Genomic DNA, 20,730 nt, shown 5'->3' with positions numbered 1-20,730 from the left:
TTGTACAGCTTTTCAGGGTAGCATTACTTTCATACCTTATGTGTATGTGTGTTTACTATCTGTGCGTGTGGAGGGCAAAGGTGGACACTGGGTGTCCCGTTGTGTCACTCTCCACTTTATCCCTTTGCGGCCGAGTCTCTCACTGAGCCTGGAGCAAGGCTGGCAGCCAGCAAGCCTGAGAAGTCCTCTTATTCCCACCCCCAATGGTGCAGTAGTTTCAGACACCTGCATAGCTATGGCCAAGGTTTTATGTGAGCACTAGGGACTCAAACAGAGTCTCCTACTGGCATAGCAAGGACTGTTACCCCATGAGCCCTCTCCTACACCCGCCTTCGCGTGTGTGGTTGCGTTTTGTGTTGTTTCGTTGTGTTGTGCTTGAGGCTTCAGACTCCGTATGTAGTTGAGGGTGACCTTGAACTCTGTCTTTCTGCCTCTACCTCCCAAGAGCTGTGACTGCAGGCATGCTCACCGAGCAGAGCTTACTCTGTGCTTCTGGCTAAATACATTCCTACTTTGATGTTTTGATTTGCTGTAAAAGGGTTTTCCACACTCATGTCACTTTGATGTAAAGCAGATTTTCTGATTGTTATTTCGTAGACATTCTGCTGAAGTTTTTCCTACATTCGATTGCTCTGCTCTCTTGACTCTGTCTTAGTTTGGGATCACCAGAGCAAGGCCTGAGTAAGACCTGGTGTGGGACGTTCTCGGAGGGGTCTGCGCAGGAGCAGTAGGATGGGGCAGGGGAGCTCCGGGGGCAGCTCTTCCCACAGTTGACTGGCTCCGGAATGGTCTCTGTCCAGTGGGGCTGTCTGGGACAGAGGGTATCCCCTCCTGCCCGCAGCACTGGCTCTGTGGGGATTATGGGTACAAACCTCTGTATCCTGGGGCTGCTGTCACCTCCTTCTGAGGAAAAGGCCGCAAGGCTCAGGAAGCTCATCAAGCCACCAGACCTGGAGCCCAGCACACCTGAGTGGCGGAGCAGCCTCTTCTGTGCCCATGGGCTGCCCGGGCAGTGTTGCCACCTCCTCAAGGCCCCTGTCAAGGCCCCGGTGAGGCCTCCTACTGTGTGTGCTCCAGGAATGCGAGGGTCTGAAGCATGGAGGAGCATAGTGAGCTTGTTCCCACACCCAGTGGAGCACGCAGGCCACACAGTGGTCTGTGCCGCTCGTCAGACTCCCAGAATGCCACATTCTCAAAGAGAGCACAGAATGTGGCTGCCAGGGGCCAGGTGGGGAGTTACGGTCACTGGGACAACATCCAACTGGGGAAGGCGCAGAGGCCAGGATAGAAGGTAGAGATGGCCGCACACAAGGTGGCGTGCTCAGTGCTGCTAATAGTGCTCGGAAAAATGGTCAAAAGCAGACTTGACACTACCTCTGTTTTACCCTATGTACAGAACGTTTGGCACTGCCCCATAGCTGAGCACAGTTTACACGCTGTTCTCCGCAGCCGTACACTGCTCCCATTGCTGTGCTCAGGTTGGAGCGTTTGCACCAGCTTCTGTGCTCACCGCCTCCCCGTGCAGCTTTGTGGAGCGAGGCTGGGTCCAGAAGCCTCATTCCGGGGCTAGAGAGCCGGTTCAAAGGTTAAGAGCACTTGCTGACCTTGTAGAGGGGACCTACACTGGACGGCTCACACCAGCCTATGACGTCAGCTCCAAGGGACCTGATACCCTCTTCTGGCCTCCTTGGGCGCCTCAACATGATGTACACAGCACAGGTACTTGAAGCGCCTTGTTCCCCATAAGAGTTGGCACATCTGACCCTTACGCTTCGCCCCACAGGTAACCTATGGCTCTTTTGACTACACGTCGCTGCTTTACCTATCGGATTACTTAGAGGACTTCGGTGGAGGGCGCTTTGTGTTCATGGAGGAAGGCTCCAACAAGACAGTGGAGCCCAGAGCTGGTAGGACACGGGCTGCTGGGTTGCCTGGGGTGGGGTACAGGCCTGTAGTTCAGCTTGATGACGTTTGTGCGTGCTCACAAGCATCCACACACACCCACATGCACACATACCCCCACACACGCACAGGCACATTGTGGGTGAGTGGGCTTTGCTCCAGTCAATACTACATCTGTAGAACACTTATTCTACATCTTTTAGGCTTGGCTCTGGGTTTGTCTAAGTATACCTGCTGGTTGTGACGCCCAGAGGCCAGCTTTGCTACTCAGTTGCCCAGTGTCACTGCAGGTGACTGGCAGAGCCAGCTTCCTAAGGATCTCACCAGACTGTTGCATGCCCTGCCCAATACCTTCTATGAAGGGAACACTGGCAACTTCAGAGTGCCTATGCGCTCCATAAAACGAAGACAATAGTATAATAAACATTGAGTGATAGTACCAGTGCAACATTAGAGATGGCGTGCTCATTCTACGGCGTCCTGCATGGCACCGTGGGGCCTGCCTCAGAGCTCAGGAAGGAGGACGCTGCACATGGCACACTAAGCTGAAGGTCAGTCCTTGGTAGTACCTGTGTTTGCACCAGAGAAAGAAAGGCCTGAAGCATCGCAGCCCTAGGCACGGCTCATGTCAGTAATGCACACTCAGGCTGGGCGTGTTGGCGCACACCTTCAGTGTCAGCGCTCAGGAGGCACAGGCAGGCAGGCCTCACAGCTGAATTCTAGGACAGCCAGAGCTACGGAGACTGTTTCAAGGAAAACAGCAATACTACATGCGCATTTAGGACTCCGTCCCCCCCGCCCCCACAGGGTTGAACATGAAAACAGCTTTAAAACTTTTTGAGTTTAACCAGGAGGAGACAGGGGTGGGGCGGGATAGGGGAGTGGGGGGCTATGATCGGGATGTAAAGTGAATAAATTAAAAAAATAAATTAAAATTAAAAATTTTTTGGGTTTAAACCAGGCACGGTGGTGGCACACACCTGTAATCCCAGCACCCCAGGGAGGCAGAGATAAATGCCTCTGTGAGTTCAAGGCCAGCTCGGTCTACAAAGCAAGTCCAGGACAGCCAAGGCTACATAGAGAAACCCTGTCTGGAAAAACCAAATTAATTAATTAATTAATTTTAGGGGGTTTATGGTTATATGTGTGATAAATACATAACGGGCTGGAGAGACGGCTCAGAGGATGAGAGGTCCTGAGTTCAGTTCAAGAGATCTGGTGCCCTCTTCTGGCCTGTTGGCTCACATACAGGCCAAATATTGTATAAGTAATAAGTTAATAAATCTTTAAAATAAGTAAATAAATTGGGGTTCGCGTGTGTGGTGTGTGTGTGTGTGTGAGAGAGAGAGAGGGAGGGAGGGAGGATGGGTCTGTGCACATGAGTGCAGCGCCTGTGGAGGGCAGAAGGCGTCAGATTCTCTGGGACTAGAGTAACAGGCGGTTGTAAGCTGCCTGACCTTGGTGCTAGGCACTGAACTTGGGTTCTCTGCTCTCTGCAAGGACAGTGTGTACTCATAACTGCTGAGCCATCTCTCCAACCCCTGAAAATGGCTTTGAAATCAAAAGGTAGACTCAAGGGTGTCCACCACGGAGGCTGAGCAGGCTGGAGACGGCATTGCCTTGGTCGCCCTGCAGACTGGGACCCAAGAGCCGGCACAAGAGCTGGCTTCTGCGTGACATGAGCTGTGGGGGCATGTCCTAGTCGGTGCGTGAAGAGACACCATGACCATGGCAGCTCTTAAAGGAAAGCCTTTACCTGGGGCTGGCTTAGTTCAGCGGCTTAGTCCACTGTCACCATGGCAGGAAGCACGGCAGCACGCAGGCAGTCATGGTGCTGGAGAAGGAGCTGAGAGTTTTACATCTGGATTCTCAGGCAGCAGGAAGAGAGAGCCACTGGGCCTGGCTTGGGGTCTTTGTAACCCCAAATCCCTCAGTGACACACTTCCTCCAACAAGGCCACACGTACTCTGAAAAGGCCACACCTCCTAATCCTTTCAAATGGTGCCACTCCCTGGCGACCAGGCCTTCAAACCACCACAAGGCTACTTACCACTTAGGGCTTCTGATGGGAGCATGGTCTCTCCCAGGTCAAAAGGGACCTGTTTTGGAACTGTGGGGACCTGTCCAGGGCTGCTTGGTGATCAGGACCCAGGCAGCTCCTAAGATGGGAGTAAAAGCTGATGGCATGTCAGCCTCTGCCTTTGTCCACTGAGGTAAGTAAGGCATCAAGCACATGACCAGTGCCTCTCCTGTGAGGAGTGTACCTAGTACCTCCTTTTAAAAGCCGTGTTAGAACTTAAAGTTTAGAAAGAACAAATCTTTAACTTCATAAACCTAAAACTCATGAATCTTAGTTATGAGTTCCCTACAGTCAGGCCAATGTAGCTTCTTCCTGGGGTTCTGGCAGCTTCTCTGCCTTCTCTGTATTCTCCTCTTCATGTCTGCTGTGGCCCAGCCTGGAGCGTCTCTGCCTTCTCTGTATTCTCTTCATGTCTGCTGTGGTCCAGCCTGGAGCGTCTCTGCCTTATCTGTATTCTCCTCTTCATGTCTGCTGTGGTCCAGCCTGGAGCATCTCTGCCTTCTCTGTATTCTCCTCCTCATGTCTGCTGTGGCCCAGCCTGGAGCGTCTCTGCCTTCTCTGTATTCTTCTCCTCATGTCTGCTGTGGTCCAGCCTGGAGCATCTCTGCCTTCTCTGTATTCTCCTCTTCATGTCTGCTGTGGTCCAGCCTGGAGCATCTCTGCCTTCTCTGTATTCTGCTCTTCATGTCTGCTGTGGCCCAGCCTGGAACATCTCTGCCTTCTCTGTATTCTCCTCTTCATGTCTGCTGTGGTCCAGCCTGGAGCATCTCTGCCTTCTCTGTATTCTCCTCCTCATGTATGCTGTGGCCCAGCCTGGAGCATCTCTGCCTTCTCTGTATTCTCCTCCTCATGTCTGCTGTGGTCCAGCCTGGAGCATCTCTGCCTTCTCTGTATTCTCCTCCTCATGTCTGCTGTGGCCCAGCCTGGAGCGTCTCTGCCTTCTCTGTATTCTCCTCCTCATGTCTGCTGTGGTCCAGCCTGGAGCATCTCTGCCTTCTCTGTATTCTTCTCCTCATGTCTGCTGTGGTCCAGCCTGGAGCATCTCTGCCTTCTCTGTATTCTCCTCCTCATGTCTGCTGCGGCCCAGCCTGGAGCATCTCTGCCTTCTCTGTATTCTTCTCCTCTTCATGTCTGCTGTGGCCCAGCCTGGAGCGTCTCTGCCTTCTCTGTATTCTCTTCATGTCTGCTGTGGCCCAGCCTGGAGCGTCTCTGCCTTCTCTGTATTCTTCTCCTCTTCATGTCTGCTGTGGCCCAGCCTGGAGCGTCTCTGCCTTCTCTGTATTCTCTTCATGTCTGCTGTGGCCCAGCCTGGAGCGTCTCTGCCTTCTCTGTATTCTTCTCCTCTTCATGTCTGCTGTGGCCCAGCCTGGAGCGTCTCTGCCTTCTCTGTATTCTCTTCATGTCTGCTGTGGCCCAGCCTGGAGCATCTCTGCCTTCTCTGTATTCTCTTCATGTCTGCTGTGGCCCAGCCTGGAGCGTCTCTGCCTTCTCTGTATTCTTCTCCTCTTCATGTCTGCTGTGGCCCAGCCTGGAGCGTCTCTGCCTTCTCTGTATTCTCTTCATGTCTGCTGTGGCCCAGCCTGGAGCATCTCTGCCTTCTCTGTATTCTCCTCCTCATGTATGCTGTGGTCCAGCCTGGAGCGTCTCTGCCTTCTCTGTATTCTCCTCTTCATGTCTGCTGTGGTCCAGCCTGGAGCATCTCTGCCTTCTCTGTATTCTCCTCTTCATGTCTGCTGTGGCCAAGCCTGGAGCATCTCTGCCTTCTCTGTATTCTCCTCCTCATGTCTGCTGTGGTCCAGCCTGGAGCATCTCTGCCTTCTCTGTATTCTCCTCCTCATGTCTGCTGTGGCCCAGCCTGGAGCATCTCTGCCTTCTCTGTATTCTTCTCCTCATGTCTGCTTTGGTCCAGCCTGGAGCATCTTTGCCTTCTCTGTATTCTCCTCCTCATGTCTGCTGTGGCCCAGCCTGGAGCGTCTCTGCCTTCTCTGTATTCTCCTCCTCATGTCTGCTGTGGCCCAGCCTGGAGCGTCTCTGCCTTCTCTGTATTCTCCTCCTCATGTCTGCTGTGGTCCAGCCTGGAGCGTCTCTGCCTTCTCTGTATTCTCCTCTTCATGTCTGCTGTGGTCCAGCCTGGAGCATCTCTGCCTTCTCTGTATTCTCCTCCTCATGTCTGCTGTGGCCCAGCCTGGAGCGTCTCTGCCTTCTCTGTATTCTCCTCTTCATGTCTGCTGTGGTCCAGCCTGGAGCATCTCTGCCTTCTCTGTATTCTCCTCCTCATGTCTGCTGTGGCCCAGCCTGGAGCGTCTCTGCCTTCTCTGTATTCTCATCTTCATGTCTGCTGTGGTCCAGCCTGGAGCATCTCTGCCTTCTCTGTATTCTCCTCTTCATGTCTGCTGTGGTCCAGCCTGGAGCATCTCTGCCTTCTCTGTATTCTCCTCCTCATGTCTGCTGTGGTCCAGCCTGGAGCATCTCTGCCTTCTCTGTATTCTCCTCATGTCTGCTGTGGTCCAGCCTGGAGCGTCTCTGCCTTCTCTGTATTCTCCTCCTCATGTCTGCTGTGGTCCAGCCTGGAGCATCTCTGCCTTCTCTGTATTCTCCTCCTCATGTCTGCTGTGGTCCAGCCTGGAGCGTCTCTGCCTTCTCTGTATTCTCATCTTCATGTCTGCTGTGGTCCAGCCTGGAGCATCTCTGCCTTCTCTGTATTCTCCTCTTCATGTCTGCTGTGGTCCAGCCTGGAGCATCTCTGCCTTCTCTGTATTCTCCTCCTCATGTCTGCTGTGGTCCAGCCTGGAGCATCTCTGCCTTCTCTGTATTCTCCTCCTCATGACTGCTGTGGTCCAGCCTGGAGCGTCTCTGCCTTCTCTGTATTCTCCTCCTCATGTCTGCTGTGGTCCAGCCTGGAGCATCTCTGCCTTCTCTGTATTCTCCTCCTCATGTCTGCTGTGGTCCAGCCTGGAGCGTCTCTGCCTTCTCTGTATTCTTCTCCTCTTCATGTCTGCTGTGGCCCAGCCTGGAGCGTCTCTGCCTTCTCTGTATTCTCCTCTTCATGTCTGCTGTGGTCCAGCCTGGAGCATCTCTGCCTTCTCTGTATTCTCCTCCTCATGTCTGCTGTGGCCCAGCCTGGAGCGTCTCTGCCTTCTCTGTATTCTCATCTTCATGTCTGCTGTGGTCCAGCCTGGAGCATCTCTGCCTTCTCTGTATTCTCCTCTTCATGTCTGCTGTGGTCCAGCCTGGAGCATCTCTGCCTTCTCTGTATTCTCCTCCTCATGTCTGCTGTGGTCCAGCCTGGAGCATCTCTGCCTTCTCTGTATTCTCCTCATGTCTGCTGTGGTCCAGCCTGGAGCGTCTCTGCCTTCTCTGTATTCTCCTCCTCATGTCTGCTGTGGTCCAGCCTGGAGCGTCTCTGCCTTCTCTGTATTCTCCTCTTCATGTCTGCTGTGGCCCAGCCTGGAGCATCTCTGCCTTCTCTGTATTCTCCTCCTCATGTCTGCTGTGGTCCAGCCTGGAGCGTCTCTGCCTTCTCTGTATTCTCCTCCTCATGTCTGCTGTGGTCCAGCCTGGAGCATCTCTGCCTTCTCTGTATTCTCCTCCTCATGTCTGCTGTGGTCCAGCCTGGAGCATCTCTGCCTTCTCTGTATTCTCCTCCTCATGTCTGCTGTGGTCCAGCCTGGAGCATCTCTGCCTTCTCTGTATTCTTCTCCTCATGTCTGCTGTGGTCCAGCCTGGAGCATCTCTGCCTTCTCTGTATTCTCCTCCTCATGTCTGCTGTGGTCCAGCCTGGAGCGTCTCTGCCTTCTCTGTATTCTTCTCCTCTTCATGTCTGCTGTGGCCCAGCCTGGAGCATCTCTGCCTTCTCTGTATTCTCCTCTTCATTTCTGCTGTGGTCCAGCCTGGAGCATCTCTGCCTTCTCTGTATTCTCCTCTTCATGTCTGCTGTGGTCCAGCCTGGAGCATCTCTGCCTTCTCTGTATTCTCCTCCTCATGTCTGCTGTGGTCCAGCCTGGAGCATCTCTGCCTTCTCTGTATTCTCCTCCTCATGTCTGCTGTGGTCCAGCCTGGAGCGTCTCTGCCTTCTCTGTATTCTCCTCCTCATGTCTGCTGTGGTCCAGCCTGGAGCATCTCTGCCTTCTCTGTATTCTCCTCCTCATGTCTGCTGTGGTCCAGCCTGGAGCATCTCTGCCTTCTCTGTATTCTCCTCCTCATGTCTGCTGTGGTCCAGCCTGGAGCGTCTCTGCCTTCTCTGTATTCTTCTCCTCATGTCTGCTGTGGCTCAGCCTGGAGCTCCGCACGTAGCCAGGCCATTCACTCTTCACTATGTATTCATTATAAACTATAACTCACCTAGGGAGGAAGCTGAAGGGTAGGGTCGTGCTGAGCCAGCAACTTTCCTGCTATGTACTGCAAACCTCAGCCCTGGCACTCAGCAACACACACACATGCACATACCACACACGTTTACACACACACACACACACACACACACACACACACACACACACACACACACAGTACTTCTAACCAGGTACCCATTGAGCCCTAGTATGCAGGGTTTTTATTGGATGTTGGTTAGGAGGCTGCGACTGATACCCCAACCCACGTAAGTCTCTAGCCCTCAGAGGTTGGGCTTAGTCCACATGGCTCTTGGCCCTGCTGTAAATCATGCTGCTGGCTAGACTCTGTGGCGGAGCCCGCAACCCAGGTCAGCAGTCCTGCTTTGAGGAGATTGGTTGCTATCAGACAGTGCTTCCCAGGAAGAGTGGGTGTCATACAATACCCTGTTTGGAGAACTGGGGTATCCTTGCTCATCATCATGTCTGTCTGTCCTTGTCAGTCTGTCCTTGTCTCTGCTCTGACGTTCTGACTCCATTGATAAGGATTCTACCGTTTTGCGACTCCAAGGCCTCTCATGTCTTTTCAGAGAGGGACTTCCCAGCTGCCAGGGTTAAGTGGCGTTCATTAAGGGGAAATGAAGTCCAAAGCCTGCACTAGCCCTGTCAGCATCACCACGTCATCTGGTGTGCGACACTGGTAATGCAGCGAGGAAGGTGGTGACACATTTCCCTCACAAAGTAGTGAGCTGCCGTGTGCAGCTGTGGAGATAACTTCCCTGTGTGGGGTTGGGTCTCTCTATAGCAGCTGGCTGACGCCAGTCACCTGCTCACACAAGAGGCTTCACCCAGGGCCCAGGCGGCCTCCTGCTGAAGGCTAATCCTGGAGCTATGGACTCTGCAGCCACTTGCACTGTCCACATGGGCTCCTGATGGTCAGGCCGGCAGCATGTTTACCCCATGAGCTGTCTCCCTGGCTCACACTCTCTGTCTTTCTCGGCCTCTCTCCTCCCACTCACCCCCCCCCCCCCCCCGTTTTTGCTGGTTGGTTGGGTTGAGACAGTGCCATGCGGCTGGCCGATCCTCCTGCTGTCACTTCCCAAGTGCTGGGAGTACAGGTGTGCACTGCCACACCTGGCTTCATGTCCTCATCTCTTGAAGGAGATCAGAGCTGAAGCTCTTAAGAAGCCACACTTGCTGGTCTTTTTCTTTTAGTGTTCATACTTTAAGATAATGCCTAAGAAACATTTGCCACCGCAAGATTACAGGGACTTTTGTGTTTACATGTAGAGACTTTCCTGATGGCATTTATGTTTATGTTTCTGATATCTCTGTTGAAATATTATTGCTGTGCGGTGTGCAGTCGGGCTACTGGTCGCATGTGGCTTCTAGGTGTTGCCACATCATCTGCTGAAGAGACCATTTTACCCATCCAGGGGCCTTTGGAGCTTTTGCCCCAGATCCTTAGTCCATGTCATCTGCTTCTGCCTGTTCTGTCCACCCAGCAGCATGTCCCCTCTGTGGCTGCTGCAGCTCTGTAATCGGGAACAGGTGGCACTAGTCCTTATTCTTCATTTTAAAAGTGATTTGGGTGCCAAATTTTTTTGGCTTCCTATCTATCCAAACAAATTTTAGAGTCTAGTTGTTAATTTCCTCAGCAATTCTGTTTTGCGTTGCATTGAATCTGTGGAGTAATTACAGCAAAATACCAAGGTCTTTGGCTGGCCCACCTCCACCTCCCAAAGTGCTTCCATAACTTTTGTGTTTTCATTTTCATTAATTTTACTCAAGCAATGTGCTGTGGATCCTCCCCCTTTTTAAATGACTCCTTTCCTCTCTTGGGAATTAGCAGGAGGTTTATATATTGTCTCCATGCCCCCCAACCTCCACATGCTTGCCTTTTCTAGTACTTATCACCCCTCTCTGGATCTGGGTTTCCAGCTAGCAGCGTCTCCTTCAGCCTGTGGCAAGGAGGCTGTGATGTTTCAGGATGTCCTCATTTTTCCTTTATGCCCCTCAGTGGTGCTGAGGATGAGCCTCTGTTCTCATGAACGCAGGACAGGCACTGCACTCAGGAACACAGGACAGGCACTGTACTCAGGAACGCAGGACAGACACTGTACTCAGGAACATAGGACAGGCACTGCACTCAGGAACACAGGACAGGCACTGCACTCAGGAACACAGGACAGGCACTGCACTCAGGAACACAGGACAGACACTGTACTCAGGAACACAGGACAGGCACTGTACTCAGGAACGCAGGACAGGCACTGTACTCAGGAACGCAGGACAGGCACTGTACTCAGGAACGCAGGACAGGCACTGCACTCAGGAACGCAGGACAGGCACTGTACTCAGGAACGCAGGACAGGCACTGTACTCAGGAACGCAGGACAGGCACTGTACTCAGGAACGCAGGACAGGCACTGTACTCATGAACGCAGGACAGGCACTGTACTCAGGAACGCAGGACAGGCACTGTACTCAGGAACGCAGGACAGGCACTGTACTCAGGAACGCAGGACAGGCACTGTACTCAGGAACGCAGGACAGGCACTGTACTCAGGAACGCAGGACAGGCACTGTACTCAGGAACGCAGGACAGGCACTGTACTCAGGAACCCAGGACAGGCACTGTACTCAGGAACGCAGGACAGGCACTGTACTCAGGAACGCAGGACAGGCACTGTACTCAGGAACGCAGGACAGGCACTGTACTCAGGAACAGACCTGGGGTGCCCTGCAGCCCTGCTGATAAACCCAGCACTGCTGGTTCTGCGCTCTAACTCCTCTGGCTTTTGTGGCGGCAGTTGGGGGTCAGGGTTTGTCTATTTTGTCCAGTGCTGCTGTGCTCGTTGCTGCCTTCGTCCTGTAAGTGCGTCCTAGAGGCCTTCTCTCTCTTCTCTCTCCCTCCAGGTCGAGTCTCGTTCTTTACCTCGGGCTCTGAGAACCTGCACCGAGTGGAGAAGGTCCTCTGGGGCACCCGCTACGCCATCACCATCGCTTTCACCTGCAACCCTGACCATGGCATCGCGGATCCCGTTCTCACATAACCAGCTAGGTTGGGTCCTCAGCACCATGTCTAGAAGCCTGCTCACGGCACCCTGCTGTGACACAGCCCTGTCGTCAGTGAGGCACGCCCAGGCCAGGTGCCACAGCCCTGTCAGTGAGGCGCGCCCAGGCCAGGCTGAGTGCGTGATCTGCTCATCCCTCCCATTTCAGCCCATTGCTGCTGCACAGAGTGCCTTATGAATGAGCCTGAATGTTGATTTTTCTGATGTTTTCATCTTTTCATCTGTGAGTAAATCAAGGAAGGGGCCTCTGCATGTGTGCTCTGGGTGCTGCTCCCCGTGGGGGGCGGGCCTCATCCTTCAGGAGGGAAGAAACACCAGTCTATTGGTGGAGCTAGACGTCTTGCCCCAGCCCACTTAGCCCACTAAAGACGGTCAGCCCTAGGACAGACAAGAGAAAAGGAGGGGACATGGGAACAGAAATGGTGGCACTTTGGAAAAGGCTCCAGCAGTTGGCGTCTGTCACGGGTGAAGGATAATTCTGAGCGCTAGGGGAGGAGATGGACATTGAATGACCCAGGGACTAAGTGTGCACCTGGGGAACCGCCTGAGTTCAGTCTTGCTGTGCCGGGCCTGCCTGTTACCAGCGTTATCCCCGGCAGAACAGGTTCAGGTGTGCCCCTGCCGAGGAGGGGCTCAGCATCCCCGTGCCCAGTGGGGGCGGCGTGCTTGTCCCCTCCTTATTCTGGCACCATCTCTTTCCCCATCAGCAACAGTCAGAGGAACTGGGGACAAAGTGCCATGGGGGAGGCCTGGGCCCCAGCAACTCCAGTCCCATCAGCACAGTTCCTACCAGGTCACACCCCCAGGAGAAGGGCTGGCACCTCCCCCAATATACACATATAAATGGAATCCCAAGAACACTCTCGTTACCTATAGGGGAGACTAGGAGGACTTAAAGTGGGGGATCTTGGCAATGCTTAGGGCCAGACCAATGAGCCCTCCCATTTCTGCCTTTTTTTAAAGACAAGGTTTCTCTGTGTAGCCCTGGAGAGCAGGCTGGCCTTGAACTCACAGAGATCCATCTGCCTCTGCCTCCCAAGTGCTGGGATAAAGACGTGCACCATCATGCCCAGCAATAGATTTATTTATTTATTTTATATATGATTGCTCTATCTGCTCGTACATCTGCGGGCCAGAAGAGGGCATCAGATCACAGTACAGATGGTTGTGAGCCACCGTGTGGTTGCTGGGAATTGAACTCAAGACCTCCAGAAGAACAGACAATGCTCTTAACCGCTGAGCCATCTCTCCAAACACCCCCACTCCACCCTGTCTCTGTCTGTCAATGAGGCCAATCCCAGGGTGGGCTTGGGAAGGATTTCCACCAGTGTCTCTTTCCCCCGTGTTTCTAGGCCCCTCTCAGACCCAGACAGACCTGGTCTGTGCCTGTATTTCAGGCTGTATGTGCTTGCTGATTCACCCATCAGCCCGCAGGCCCAACCCTGTTCAGGGTCCCAGTTCTACAAGAGTTCTTGGCACGGGCCAGCCAATCCTGACTACCAGTGCTCAGGGCACCGCCCCGGGCACCTGCGGTACTTTTGAATTTCACACTGATGCATATTTATGGAGTGAGACACAGGATCTGGACTTTCAGTTATGCTGTGAGTTGCCAGAGGCTGTGAAAGGCCTGCTGTGTCCCTGCTGGCTAGCCAAAGTAGCTGTATTCCAGGCTCATGGCAGGCCCCACTAGCATAGTCTGGGCAGTGTCTTTGCAGGAACCCTGCAAAGAGCCATCAGTACGTAGCATCTGTATATCCCTCCCATGCCCCCTGACTGCAGAGCTGGGGTGCCCCCCCCCACAAGCCCCTGGTGCCTTAGCTAAGAGGGCTTAATATAAAGTGGCCTAGCATCGGGACAGCCAGCAAGGTCACTAATGTGTGGAAGGCACAGCTGGCCGGCCAACCTGTGTAGCCTGAGAGCACTGCAGGTGAAAAAACTGGCTATGAGAGGAAGGGGAGGAAGGGGCACCCCCAGAAGGCGACCCCTGGGCTGGACAGAGGTCACGGAGGCATCTCAGGCTTTGTTGGTAGGAGACAGCAGGCAGGAAGGTTCCCCAGCAGCTGCCCTGTGCTGCTTTCCTGCCCTCTGTAGCCTCGGCGCCACCCAGCATCTGTGGTTCCAGGACAGGAGCGCTGTAGTACACCACTGTTCAGCCTTAGGCCACTGCCAATCTGTGCACCTGCCCCTGACGGCCTAGGGGACAGGGACAGGGACAGGATCCCTTGGAGGGACTTGGCCTTCCTGACCCCACATGGGACAAGGTTTTCTCACTGGCCTAGAAATGGCCTGAGTCTGGAGGTGCCTGCTGTTGGCTCCAGCAGCCTGGCTTCCGTTCACCCGTCATCTGTCTGGAATTCTAATGGAAAAACATGCATGTGGTGAAGGAAGGTGCCAGGACAGTCTAGGACCAGTTCCCAAGGCCCTACCCAAGGGTGTTTGAGAACCTAGCTACCCATCCCCTGCTGGCTTTCTGGGGGCCCAGCAAGATCAGCGCCCCTCCCTACCCCATCTGTGAATAGGTTCAGGGGCAGTGCAGGCCTTCACAAACCAGTGACAGTCAGTCATCTGCTCCTGCTGTCCTTGCAGGGCAGGGCGTCCCCGTAGTCCAGGTGGGGCCTCTGTGCTTCCCTGTACTTGATCTACTGCCCACAGCAGGGGAGCAGAGGCTCTTGCCTGTAGGTGATTCTTCCCAGAGGACCTCATTCCCGGAAAGATTATGAACGCAGGAAACCTTAGTGCGTGCGGTTTCCCATCAATGAATGACTAACAGCGGCGTAGGAGTGCTCTGAGCCACAATATAGATCGTCGTGCGCGCCTTCACTGCTGCACCCCGCACAGTCAGCTGGGCACCCCCTACCTTCTCCACGTTGGAGCTGCGAAAACATCCAGCCTGGGAGATGTGTCGTTAACCCACAGCTGAAGTAAGATGATTCGAAGCCGGACTCAAGTTATAATAAAGCTGCTTGCAGTCAGCTCAGCCTTCTGGCTGGGGGTGGGATCGTGCCTGTGACCCGTTTACCTACCAGGTTTGCTAGTGGAGCTGCTTTCTTCATTCATTCACTCAGTCCGTTCATTCATCTGCTGAATGCAGCCTCCACTGTCCTGCACGTGGGCTCACAGCTTGTCAGGATACCGTCACCACCCCTGGCTCAGGGAGGGTATGTCTGTCCCTGTGGCTCCCTCCTGAGGCACACGGACACTCAGTCCAGCCAGGCCACCCAGCTTCCAGGCTTCCTTGTCCCATACTTGGCAAGTCTCCTGCCCCAGCACCCTCGGCCTTGAACTCTACTTTTCACAAAACACAACCCCAGTTAAGTCAGCATCTTCCGGTGGAATGCCCACCAGCATTCTCTGAGAAGAAATTTCCTCTCAGCCACACCGGAACACCTTGGATCCGTGGTGAAGGCTGAGAACAGAAAGGCCGGGCCTCCATGAGCAGTCATGACCCAAACACTACAACAGTGGCTTTTAGTCCAGACTAGCACTGGCCCTGTGGGGGCCCCACTGTGGCCGCCGCTGGCAACCTTGTCGTTATGTGCACTGTATAAATCCACATGTCCACCTGTGGGCTGTGGTTCATCCGTCAGCGGATTCCTTAAGCCACGGAGAGGGAGCTGTGGCTACTGATAGCGTGCACCTGTCTGGAAACCAGCAGGATGCAGGCCCAGGGCCACAGGTGCGAGATCCCAGCATGAAGTTCTCAACCTGTGGGGCGCAGCCCCTTTGGGGTCACGTATCAAATATCCTGCCTATCAGACATTTACATTACGATTCATAACTAACAGAATTAGTTACGAAGTAGTGATGAAACAGTTTCATGGTTGGAGGAACTTTATTAAAAGGTTGCCGCATCAGGAAGGTCGGGAAGAACCACTGTCTGAAAATCTGTGGTGAGCAGCAGGAACATAGCCTCTCGCAGCCTCGGGGTGGCTGGACCTTTAGGAGGAAGTAGCTGGAAATGCCCACAGGTCATGTTCAGGTCCCTGTCTCACAGACAATGACGTCATGGGCAGGTTAGAGCCAGGTGCTTACCGTGGGCAGAAAAGCCTCTTGCCGAAAGCCTCTGGTTGGGGTAGACAGATTTTACTAGCTGCCTGGCGTGTAGGGACCACCGTTTCCCTCGCCCACATCACCTCATAGAGTAGAGCCAGAGCTCGTGGAGATTCATGAAGCAAAGGAGCCCAGGACCCAGACCTAAATAGTGGGTAGACACCGGAGAAAGGAAAAGCCTAGGCAGGGTGCGGCAGGGCACACCTGGCGCTTGGGCAACACAGGCTGCACCCTAGCTCTGACCTCACCAGTTCCCGGACTTCTGTACTCAGTCCATTCCCTTCTGCCCGTGGTGTAGCTGACGGGGCCCGGTGTAGGGGGGTGGTAGCATAGGAGACCTGGGGTGGGGCAGGCCCTGTTACCAGGAGATGCCGTCATCCACCTGAGCCGGGGCTGGTAGTGGAGGCCTGCGACACAGGAATGCTTAAGTAACATTGCCAGATTTTAAGCTGCATGCATCCTCTGTGATAAATTTTGAAAAGTATAAGATTAAAATAAATATTAAATAAAACCAGTGAGAGGTGGTAGCGCACGCCTTTAATCCCACAACTCGGGACAGAGACAGGCCGGTCCCTTGAGTTCTAGGCTAGCCCGGTCTACAGAGCTAGTTCTACGACAGCCAGGGCTACACAGAGAAACCCTGTCTCAAAAAACAGAAACAAAAACAAATAAACAAAACAAAAAACCCCAAAACCAAAACCAAACACTGAAAAACCCCTAAAGTCTTCCCACCATGAGCTAACTGTTGATATTTAAGGCATTTCTGTGAAACTATTTTTCTTTCTTTCTTTTTTCTTTTTTGCATATGTGCATGTGTGTTTACATACCAAGCAGTCATGCTCACCGGCACACTTGTACGAACACACATGCATGCCTACATACAACCACACACACACAAATACATTTTTAAAAATGAAACAAAATTGTGCTATACAGTCTTACGCCCTGGTTCCTCTCCACGACCACTGGACAGTGGAGTCAGTGGAGTCTGGGTCAGTGCCTCAGGTTCATCCTTCCTGACCCCAGAGAACGTTGCTCTTTGAAGATGCCATGCCATGTTAACAGCTGTGGGGCATTCCATGGCAATGCTGAAATTAGCTCCTTGCTGCATAAATACAAATACTGATATTTGGATTAAGGGATAAAGCCCTGATCGCTCAGGCAAGAGTTATAAACATTGGTGTGGCTCAATTTATTTATGTATTTGAATTTTAAAATAGATTTCGATTTATTCTTTGACAGTTTCATGTAAACAATGTATCTTGGTCGTATCCATTGTACACCTACCTACCTATTTGTCTTGTGGTGTTGGACATGGGGCCCAGTCCCTCAGGCCTCTCAGGCAAATATTCTACCCACCAGCCCCAAAAGGTCAACTTTTTGTTGTTCTTGTTTGTTTTGTAACTGCAGGATCTCTGTTTTGGCTTGCAGTGTTTTTGTTTGTTTGTTTTGTTTTTTTCCCCTAAATGGCTCTGGGTCAGACTTCTTTTTTTAAGACAGGATCTCACTAAGTAGCTCCAGCTGACTGACCAGGCTGGCCTTGAACTCTCAAAGGTCTGCCCACCTCTGCTTCTCTAGTGCTGGGTCTACAGATGTGTGCCACCGCCATCTGCTGGGTCAGACTCCCAATCATCTTTCTTTTCCTTATTTTAGAAATATGAGCACTCATTTTTCTCCTTCATTCTTTTATGATTTTGTATTTCACAGGAATGTTTAAAATGCCACCTGAGTTTTGTTCTGCCTGGTGCAGTGCCCCACCTACCTAAGGCAACTCTTTTGTCTCAGGGCCTTCTAAGCCAGGCTGCCCCAGTGGAAGGCTACGGTGCTCAGATGCTTAGTACCTTGGAGGAAAGTGGCACCAACGCCGTGTAGCCTCTGCTCCCTGGCCATTGTCCACACTATGTCTAATGTGCTTCTGGCTCCCCACCCAAATCCTGTGGCTCAGACACAGGCGTCCACAGCCAGGCTGAACTGTCCAGGAGCTCCCACTTGAGTCTGATGCATGAAAAGCCAGAGCCCCAGGCAGGCGTGGGTAGACCTCCTCCCCCCAAGAGTGGGCAGCCTTCCCTCCAGAGCCGGGGTGACAGGACCTGACATCCCAAGGGCACAGGAGCCTGGCACACTGTCCTGACCTTAGGTGTGCTGACTCTGAGAGTTGCAGAAACTCTCTTTTCTGAGGCATCTGAGCTCTGGAGCATGAAGAAGCCGGGAATGAAGGCCATCCCCGCCCAGGCCTGAGGCCACAACTTATGTGAGTGTCAAGTGAAAGTGGTAGGTCCACTTTCTTAGAAATACAACCAGGAATTGGGCTTTGTCAAGAAGGGGCTTTCTAAAGCTGAAGCCCAGCATCAGAGACATGTGGGGCTTGGGGCAAAGGAGGAGCAGGGCAGGGATAGGGGTCTCCAGCCTGGGTTAGGAGGCTCTGCCTCACCACCCACATACTCCTCAAGTGAATTCACTAGCCACCAGCCGGTTTTGTTTTGTTTTGCTTTGCAGAGTTGGTGGTGAAACCTAGAGCCTTTCACAGGCTAAGCAAGAGTTCTGACACTGAGCTATATTCTCAGACCTTAAAAGAATTAAAAAAAAAAATTAGAGTTGGGCATTGTGGCACAGGCCTTTAATCCCAGCACTCAGCACTCTGGACACAGAAGCAGATGGATCTCTGTGAGTTCAAGGCCAGCCAGGGCTGCATAGTGAGACACTGTCTCAAAAAAAAAATTTTTTTTTTAAATTTAGAGACAAAGTCTTTGACAGGTAGCACAGGCTGACCTAAGTCCTCCCCAACACCTGGGATTACAGGCCCAACCCATTCATTTGGGTATGTATGTACCCATGTTTAGCCCTCATGTTTAAAAAAAAAAATAGCAAGATCAACCTATCATAACCATGGTGAAGCACACGGTACTGCGGCACCAGAACCTATTTCTGGAACCTTCTGTCACTCCAGGGACCTGCACTCCATGTCCTGCCACCAGAGTGTATCTGACATTCAGCAAGAACACTACCAGACCAAGGTGCTGTCCCAGCCTCTGATGGTCACCCGGAAAGGGGTGGACAGCTGTCTCTGGCCATGGTAAGAGAGACGGTTGCCAGGGAAGGGTGTCCAGAGAATGGTTCTCAGGACAGGGGAACAGTCTTTCCAGGAACAGTGAAGCCGTGGCCTCATCGCTGTCAACGTGAGCCCCTGTGGGCTGTGCTGCCTCATCTGAGAACTTCAGCCTGCAGGGCCCCCTTCCTCTATGCGAGCTTCAGTGCTAGCTGGGCTAGCTTCCTTCAGGCAGCCCAGCCCACCCTGGCCTCTCACACCTCTCAGCCACCTGCCCTCTTTCCTGCCCTAAGTAAGAGGAGGCTTGGAAAGCAGACAGGCCCTCACCGAACTCTCAGCTGCCTCATGCTGGGGATCCCTGAGTCCAGGACCCCCCACTGCACCCTAACTTCCATCCCCAGCACTGAGGCAGGACGGACTGCAGAGTACAGGGTTTATTGTTTTGTGTGCATCTGGAAGCAAGAAGCTACCGTGGGGTAAGGCTAGCGGAGGGAGAGGGTAGCGATGCCTGCAGGCCCCTTACCAACCAATGGGGGCGGGTCCCCGGGGCTGAGAGCAGGCTTACAGCCTGGCACCAGCTGCTCTGGCTGAGTCACCAGGGTCTTCGGAAGAGGGTCTGGGGCCCAGCTTCTGAAGCCTCTCAGAGATAGGTTTGAAGGAGGAGTGTGTTGGCTTTGCAGGCAAGATGGTGATAGAGTTGAACAGCTAAAAAGAAAGGAAACCTTAAGATAGACAAGCTAATTAGGTCTGAGTGGGGGATTCTGGGAATGGGCTTCTGAGTGGCCTGGCTTTGGGTCCTTTCCTACCCACCCCACCCCCCAGGGTCACACAGGACATTTTCAGACAAAAGCCCCACTCAGGGGCAATGGGGACAGCATGAGGGTCTCTGTGGCCTGTTGGCTGCTAGAGGACAGCGAGCGGCCAGAGTCCTGCTGGAGGTGAACTGGGCCAGGCAGGAAGCTGCCAGCACTCCCTGGACCACGGCCACTGCTACCTGGTGGCCTCCGGCGGCCACGCAGGTACTCACGGTAGTTCTTGGTGAGCAGCGTGTACAGGAAGGGATTGATGCAACTGTTGCCGTAAGTGAGGCAAGTGGTCAGGTAGTTGACGATGCGCGCAGTCTGGGGCGCCAGCGGCATGGCCTCGTGGTACTGGGCCAGCAGCTGCCACAGCCAGAAGGGCAGGAAGCAGGCCCAGAACAGGAGGACAATGGCAAGGATGAGGTACAGCACCCTGGGGTTGGGAAGCCGCCGTGTCTGCTTGAAAGAAGCTTGCTGAGACAGCCAGTAGGCCCTGGCCAGCCGGACGTAGAGCAACCCAATGACCAGGCCAGGCCCCACAATGCTGGTCCCAAAGAGCAGTGTCAGGTAAGTGCGGTGGGCGTGCGGGCTCCAGGCCGGCAGGCAGAGGCTCTTCGAGCCCCTACGGGCCAGCCGGATGGCAAGCACCATGGGTAGGGTCAGTAGCAGCGCCAGCAACCAGGTGCCCAGGGCCAGCAGCTTACGGTAACCCTTGGAGCGCTGCACTGTGTCCAGAGGCCTCAGTACCGCAGCGTAACGTTCGCTGCTCATTATGGTCAGGGTGAAGATGCTGGCATGCATGGTCAGGAAGTCCAGGCTAAAGAGGACACGGCAGCCCACGTCCCCAAAGTGCCAGTCCTTAGTGACGTAGGTGGCTATGATGAAGGGGATGCTCAGCAGGTACAGCAGGTCGGCCAGTGCCAGGTTGACCACATAGACATACATGGAGGCTGAGGCATGCAGAAACCGGCACATGACCACCAGAGTGTACACGTTTCCCACCATGCCTACTACACCCATGGCTGAGAGCACTGCCCCGATGACACCCGTGGCCACAAGGTCTTGCAGGGAGCTGGGATCTGTTGGGCTGGCCCAGGAACCGTTGAGGGACATATTGAGGCCACCAGGCAGCTCGGACACAGTGCTTCCTGACACGGCCGGGATGGGAAAGCAGGTTGTAGACTCCAGGCGCAGCGCCATCTCTGTCCTCACACTAGGCTTCCGGTGGGAGTCCCAGTGCTCAGTGAGGAGGGCCCGTGGGAAGCTTGTCCTGTGGGAGGAGAGTAGGGTCAAAGGTTCAAGGCAGCAACCCACATCCATGCCCTAGCGGCCTCCATGATGGACACAGTCCCTGTTCCCCTGCAAAGGGACACAGGCTCACCAAGTCCTGTCCCCTGTTGGAACCCCCCCCAAAGAACTTTTTTGGTATGTCCTCAACTACACAGGG

General features: G+C 53.6%; 2 protein-coding genes across 4 annotated transcripts in view; one reads left to right on the top strand and one right to left on the bottom strand.

The window, feature by feature from the left end:
• OGFOD3 (2-oxoglutarate and iron dependent oxygenase domain containing 3) overlaps positions 1 to 11,632 on the top strand; it is a 29,062-nt gene extending 17,430 nt beyond the window's left edge. Inside the window, exons 8-9 of one of the 3 annotated variants that reach the window (XM_084750278.1) lie at positions 11,230 to 11,462; positions 11,500 to 11,632. In XM_084750278.1, the coding sequence (XP_084606404.1) occupies positions 11,230 to 11,462; positions 11,500 to 11,512 (246 nt within the window). In that variant the 3' untranslated portion in view covers positions 11,513 to 11,632. Of the gene's footprint in view, positions 1 to 1,783; positions 1,908 to 11,229 lie in introns of all 3 variants that reach the window. The other 2 variants (XM_084750277.1, XM_084750276.1) reach the window with 2 other exon arrangements.
• A 7,690-nt stretch (positions 11,633 to 19,322) lies between these two features.
• On the bottom strand, positions 19,323 to 20,483 carry UTS2R (urotensin 2 receptor; the record flags this gene model as incomplete). The annotated part of the gene is made up of 1 exon (XM_084750266.1): positions 19,323 to 20,483. The coding sequence occupies one exon, from the start codon at positions 20,481 to 20,483 to the stop codon at positions 19,323 to 19,325; it is 1,161 nt and encodes a 386-aa protein (XP_084606392.1).
• Between the last annotated feature and the right edge of the window lie 247 nt (positions 20,484 to 20,730).

Source organism: Acomys minous, assembly GCF_964271855.1.
Source record: "Acomys minous genome assembly, chromosome: 12".
NCBI lineage: Eukaryota > Metazoa > Chordata > Mammalia > Rodentia > Muridae > Acomys > Acomys minous.
Note: the sequence above shows the minus strand (reverse complement) of the source record. Positions and strands in the feature narration are given on the sequence as shown.